This window comes from Psammomys obesus, unplaced genomic scaffold, assembly GCF_907164565.1.
Source record: "Psammomys obesus unplaced genomic scaffold, mPsaObe1.curated_primary_1811, whole genome shotgun sequence".
NCBI classification, from domain to species: Eukaryota; Metazoa; Chordata; class Mammalia; order Rodentia; family Muridae; genus Psammomys; species Psammomys obesus.
The window spans coordinates 44735067-44742259 of NW_026585895.1; the positions used below are offsets into that span (position 1 = coordinate 44735067).

The 7193-nt window shown below is 42.7% G+C and overlaps 1 protein-coding gene across 1 annotated transcript; it reads right to left on the minus strand.

The window, feature by feature from the left end:
* Positions 1–5643: 5643 nt before the first annotated feature.
* Positions 5644–6570, minus strand: LOC129671110 (olfactory receptor 1Q1-like). The gene has a single exon (XM_055599732.1). It carries the CDS (start codon positions 6568–6570, stop codon positions 5644–5646), a length of 927 nt encoding a protein of 308 aa, XP_055455707.1.
* Between the last annotated feature and the right edge of the window lie 623 nt (positions 6571–7193).

Sequence of the window (7193 nt, forward strand, 5' to 3'; positions counted from 1 at the left end):
GAGGCCTGATACTTTGACTGGCCATATGATAATTAGGTACTGTATTATGACCAGTCTTGCCAGCCCATAACCCTAAGAACCTTTATATACCTCACTCCTAAAACAATAAATGAGCTGTCTCACTGAAGCTGATCCAGGGTGTCTTGTCTGTCATACTCATGGGCCTCCCTAATCCACACCCCTGCTATACAATAGTTGGGTGCCTATCCCAGAGGTCTTAAAGCCAATACCCTCTGGCAAACTGATGTCACACATATTCTGTCTTTCGGTAGACAAAAGTTTATAATTGTTACCATCCTACCTATTCCCATTTCTCCTGGGTGACAGCACAGACTAATGAAAATGCAAAAAAATAAATATCATATGGTTTTCACTTTTGCTATTATGGGGTTCCTCTACAAATCAAACTGACAAAAGCCACAAATTCCAAGCCTTCTGCAAAACTTGGAAAATTATCCACCACACTGCCTTCCCTCACAATCCTCAGGGCCAAGCCGTCATTGAAAGAGCACATCAAAACACATATAAAAAACAAAACCAAATAATTGGAAAACCACAAGTTATATTGAACTAAACCGGGCAAGGTTCACACTCAATGTGAAATGCCTGTGGTACCCAGGGACGAACCTCCATTGTTCATCCCTGGGTTAGCCACCACATATACCACCTAGCCTGGTCGAATGGAAGGACCCACTCCACCAGTGTTAGAGGGGGCATCTATTAATGGCAGAGGGGGTCTTTGCTTGTGTCTTTCCACAGCACCGACCTTGCCTTCAGTGTCAAAAAGATAACTTGCCTGGCGGCCATGGAGAAGGCAAAACGGAAGCAGTGCTGGTAACCAGATCACCTGGAACGACATCCACACCCTCACTGACACAGTCCAACGTAGCTGCTACCCCACCCTGACCCCAGCCTCCTCCTCTGTCACTCTAATGCCTGTTTTTACTCTGGTGAATGCCAATCCCCTGCCTTCCACATTGCTTGACAGATTATAACCACAGCTAAGCCTGTGCTTATAATGAGCCATGAATGTTCATCATAACATTATTTTACAGGAAAAGCAAACAGAGGAACAAATAAGGTTGATGGTATCCTGGAGTAAATACTTCAACAATGTTGCTGATTTTCTCCCATTCACCACACACACAAAAGCCTCCCACTGGTTTGTTTTTGTTTTGTTTTTGCACCTCTAGCACCTGCTCCCTGCTTGCTGCAGTGCCCACAAATTCTTCCATGATAACGCCAACAGAGAAAATGGCACCTGTCTGGATCTTCATGACATTCGTCAGTCTTCTTAGTTGACTCCATGTGACTATTCACCATCTTCTATGACCAGAAAAGATTACAACTTCAAGTTTTGGTACAATACTTTATAAAATATTAACAGTCAGGACAGGTGGTGCACACCTTTAATCCCAGCACTCCAGAGGCAGGGACAGGCAGATTTCTATGACGTCAAGGCCAGCCAGGTCTACATAGTAAGTTGCAGCACAGCCAGAGCTACATAATAGGGAGAGCCTGTCTCAAAAATAAAAACAACAAACAAACAAATAAAACATTAACAACGTGTCTGTAAGGAGAGTGAAAGGATGAGAGGTGGATGAAAGATTGCGTGAAAAAAATCAATTGCCCTTAATCTAATTTGCAAGGGAAATAGCCATAGTCCCAGTGCTCATTGTTCAAGGATGGAATGACATGATGTCCAAGCACTGGAGAAAACAACCAAGTCTCAAGACAGAGCACCAATACTAAATACATCCAGTAGCTAACGTGGAACTTTGTGGTTTTGTGGGTATATAAGGACTGCGCAATGCAAGGTGAATAATCCAGCCTTAAATAGAACTTCAGTGTGCTGTGGTCATCAGGAAATAGACCTGCTAATACTATAACTATGAATGTGGTTTTTGGTCATTGTTCTAAAAAGTGGGATTTTTTATTATCTATTTTTATACCCATTTGCTGATAGTGTATTCTTTGTCACAATTTGTGCTCAGTGTTTGCAGCATTTATTCTGAGAGCTTATCAAAAAAGTAGAGCAATGAAAGAAAGAGATTCTCAGGGTAGGAAGTGGGATGCAGGGAAAGTACATTTGATTGTCCTGATGTTCTGGTTCAAACAGCTTTGTAACCTAGCCATTATAATTTATCACCTAAACCAGTACATTTTAGGAAGAGATAGCATTAATTATGAGACAAATTGTGACCGTCCAAATTCTTGGAAATTATTCACCTTAAGGAGATCAAAATAAATTAGAGAATCCAAAAGGAAAATGATAACTATTGGCTAGGGTGTGGGGTATAAGAAGTGGTCGGATTTGGAGTCAGTGTCAGATTTCAAACTTTCCCGTTACTTGCTGTATGAGCTCAATTATTCAGTTACTCTCTGCCTCAGTTTCTCATTGTAAAGAAGGGAGAAATAGTCCCTGCAATTCAGAATTTCTGTAAAGATCTGATGAATAAAATATATGCAAATGAGCCATAGTAAATTCGATACATGTTTTATTATTAATAGTATAAAGCTGAAGTAATGTGGGTGGCAGGGGACAAAGCAAAGAGCTGCTGGGTAAAAAACTGGATGTCTGACCTCCAAAGTATCACATAAGAAACAGGGTTTTCTAACCACAGACATTCCTCACTCCAAAGCCTGCAGGTTGAAAGACCCAACTGGGGTCACATGCAAGTATGTTCTCTTTCTATGTTTTACATTCCGAGACCAAGGGAGACAGCTGCCTGAATAGAGCTATTCTCATGACAGAGACTTAAAACATCAAAAGGGCAGAAACAGCTGCCCAAAGCCCTTGAACACTTTCAATGTGGAAAAGCATTTGGTAAGCTTATTCATGAAGTGCTGGCTGAAGTTTAGCCCAAAGTCATGGAGTGGGATGGAGAAATACATATTCTGCCTATGATGAAGCCATGTCAAGGACAGGAAATAAGGGAGGAATTCTGAACAGATACCTCCTACCTAATGAACACAGCCAGCCAAGCCCCCATTAGTAAATATGAAGATTGTTATAAATACAGTATATTATAAAATATATGTATACTTATACATATTATAGTCATTCATAGTATAGATTTTTTTTCTGGGAGATGAACTCTTAGAAGAGGAATATGGTATTATCTAAGTATTTCTTTTCTTTTCTTTCTTTTTATTTTTCTTTTTTGAGGGAAGTTTTTACTATGTAGTCCCGGTTTAGCCTGAACTCACAGAGATATGCCTGCTTCTGCCTCCTAAGTGCTGGGATTAAAGGCATGGACCTCCATGCTTGGTCCCAAATACAGCTTTTAAAATATAATTGTCTAGTTGCTCTAAAAGAAAAAAAGTTAAGCAAGAAACTCTTATCAAAGAGGATATATTCTCAGTTTCAGGTGATATATAAGGTACCAAGATGTGTCTGTGTGTCTGTGTGTTTGTGTGTAATCAATTTGGTAATCAATATGGCTACCAAGTGGCCAGTGAATACTTGGCAGTGTAGTCCAGTGAATACAGTGGATCCAGAGATAATTAACCAATATACTGGGCAGAGGTTTGACTCATGTTCCTGGCAAGATGTAACAGGACAATATGAAATTCCACTAAGCTGCTTAGAACAGTTTGCAATGAAAAGCTTTGGAGTTTTTTTAATTCCTAGACTTTTCCACTTACTATTTTTATAACACAGTTGACTATGAATTTATAAAACAGTAGGAAGTGACACTGTGGAAAGGGTAGGGCATACTGCATTCATTTACTCTCTCCTCATCTTAAGGGGGAGGTTTAGGAGAGGCCACCGGGCTAAGCAGTGACTCTGAATAGACAGCAGAGACTAGACCTAGTGCTGGAAGGAGGAGCTGGGCTGAGGAGGCAGGAAATACTAACCCAAAGTGAGGGGATCCAGACAGAAAGTGTTTGGTGTGTAAGGTGTTATCTGGGCAAGGTGAGGAGCCATAGTTAACTGATCAAATGTTGGTGTCATTAGAACTGGGAAAGTAGCTCAGCAGTAGAGCACTTGTCTGGAAAAGTTAAAAGGCCTGGGTTTGATCTCCAGAAAATCAGAAGAAAGTGGAAAGATCACAGTAATAGATAGGAAAAGCTGGCTTGGCTAGCTTAGCTGCTCTTTCATTTTCTACATGCCAGGGCCTTCTTTGCCTAGAAAGACCTCAGGAAGAGCCAAAGACCTCGCAGACATAGCTAGATTCTCAGTCCATTCCAGTGGCAAAAATTTTGATTAAGATTCATGTTTACCTGAGAAGAAAGCCTTCTGTCATATGACAGCAAGTAGTCACAAGCTTAGCTCCTTCTTAGCTCAGTGTGTCATCATCTGAGGGATGATGCTTCATCTAGACAGAGGGACTAGTCAGCCACACTTACATCTTCTGTCTCCTGGGAGGCTCTCCTCGTATTCTGGGTCTATCCTGACAAGATTGAAAATCTGACTTTTTAGCAGCTCTTCTGGCCTTTGAACTCATTCCCCACGCTCAGCAAAACCAGTCAACAGACAATCACCCAGTGTTAGACAAATTCCATCTATCAACTAGTCAGCTGGGACTAGGAAGGTGTCAGCAATCTGTGAATGGAGTGTCTCGAGAAGGCTAAGAATATGGAGGTGGAAGAGTGGTGCACTTCGTTCTGGGTGTTAAGTAGGTTCTGAACCCCGTCAATATTGTTATGTCCTTTCCATGTTAGAGAGCAGTTAAGCCATTTTATCTGTCCCAAAAGATTCAAGCATCAATATGGCCCTCATGGTATCCCTGGCAGTTAGAAAATGTGAAACTGACCAGTTTTGGGCCAATCACACGCACCATCACATTTTGTGTGAGATGTAGTGTTTGCGAGGCATATGTGAGCAGATCTGGCAGCGTCTAGATTCCGGTCTTTGGGGTTGTGCCCGGTGACTGCTGCTGTCAGTGTTGGTGGTTCGGAGATTACAGCACTGTTCTCGGAAGTCTCATTCTAGGCTGTGGCTTTGCCTAGGGTTATTACACAGTCTTTCCTACTCTGTGTATTTTAGAGTCTGAACCCTGGACCATGAAAACTTACAAGCTCTCTACAACACATTTAGAAACTAATTTCCTCCGCAAGTCACCCAGACTCACCTTTTATGAACACTGAGAATCACTACTCTTTGTTTAACTGTGGGTCTGTGGATCATCTTCAATTGTAGTGAAACCCATGCTGGTGTTCTACACTAAGCAAATGGGAGTTAGTTCCCTTTGTTTTGGGTACTTTGGGCTTAAGAAATACTATCTTAAGTAAGTTGGTTTCTTACTGTCACAGTGTGATCTTTTAAGATACTATCTTGCTTAAGATACAATATCTAATGAGAAAAATCTTCGATATGTATTCAAGTTAGGTATTTCTAGAGCATTTATTTTTAGTTTTCTTTTGGGACTAAAAGGTAAGCTAGGATCTTGTGCACTCTAATCAGGTGCCCTACTCACTTACCTCCCCAACCCTTTACTTATTTTGACACAGGGTCTAATTAAGTTGCTCAGGAGAGTCTCCAAGTCTCTACCCCAGGCATGCTTGAACCTACATTCCTCCTGATTCAGTATCTCTAGGATGTCCTAAAGGAAGCAGATTTGTGAAGGACAAAATTACTTTCCCAGTATTATAGTTAAGATTTGGAATGTTGTCTGAGGTTTGAGCCAGAGAGAAGGGTTAGAACCTTCTCACCCATTTCCTGAAGGCTTCTTTGACTTCTCCATTCCTCAGGCTGTAGATGAAGGGGTTCAGCATAGGCGTCACCACTGTGTACATGACCGTCACAATGCGGCCATTGGTCACTGAGTAGCTGGAGAGGGGCCGGAAGTAGACCCACGTGAGGGTGCCGTAGAATATGGCCACCACGGTGAGGTGGGAGCCACAGGTGGAAAAGGACCTCTGCTTTCCGTTGGCAGAGGGGATCCGGAGGACTGCTGAGATGATGAAGGCGTAGGAGGCGATGATGAAGACCAGCGCTCCATCGATGACGATCACGCCCTCTGTGTGAATCATCAAGGTGTTGAGCTGGGTGCTGGAGCAGGAGATCTTCATCAGAGGGTACAGGTCACAGAAGAAGTGGGGGATCCGGTTGTCTGCACAGAAGGTCAGTCTGCCCATGAGGCTTGTGTGCAGCAGGGCATGCAGATGGGAGAGGACGTGGCATAGAGCCACCATCCCCGCACACAGCATTCCAGTCAGTATTGTGGGGTAGCGGAGAGGGTGACAGATGGCAATGTACCTGTCATAGGCCATCACGGCCAGGAGGAAGTTTTCCATGGCTGCAAAGCAAATGAAGAAATACGTTTGGGTTAAGCAGCCCACGTAGGAAATGGCCTTTGTAGAGGAGAAGATGTTTTGTAGCATCTTGGGAACTGTGGTGGAGGTGAAGCAGATGTCTGCCCAGGCCAGGTTACTGAGGAAGGTGTACATGGGAGTGTGGAGATGAGGAGAAGAGACAATGAGTGCGATGATGAAAAAATTGCCAGAAACGTTGATGATGTACATGAGAAGAAAGAGAAGGAAGAGAGGGATCTGCTCATCTGGGTGAGTAGAGATGCCCAGGAGAACAAAGTGGGACACACTGGTCCAGCTGCTGTTGTCCATCTGTCACAACAAGAACCGAAAGGATCATTCTCATTCCTTGGAGCTATGAGCAGACTGTTCAGTAACCCTCAGCAGTTTAGTAGCTGCTGTACCCCAGTACAAGATACACATGGTGCTGATAAAGGGACTGAGTACTTAATACTTTTTCATTATTTTTAACATTATCACTGCGACCACAGCTAACATTTACTGAGGATCTTCCTTGAATCAGGAACTTTGACGCATTATCATATTTAAATATTACAATTACCTTATGAAGCAATTATCATCAGCAGCATCATTATTACGTATTTTACAAATTAGAAGGCATAGAAAGTTTAAGCTCATAAAGGGCACATTTTAATTTATACCATGCCTACCAGGATCCAAAGGTTATGCTGTTAAACACTGTATGCTATGACTCTCTAAACTACAGCCAAGCTACCTTACTCATGACAGAGGACTAACGGGCGGGATCCATATCCAAGGAACCTGTCTGCAGAAGGGAATGTCAGAGTTTACATAGGCCAGCAGCTCTCACTCTGGGGCTGTGGACATGGACATCCCTGCTGATGCCCAAAGGTCTCTCAAATAGTGCACATTGTTTTCTAGGAAAGAGTTTCCATCTTCCTGATTCCCATATA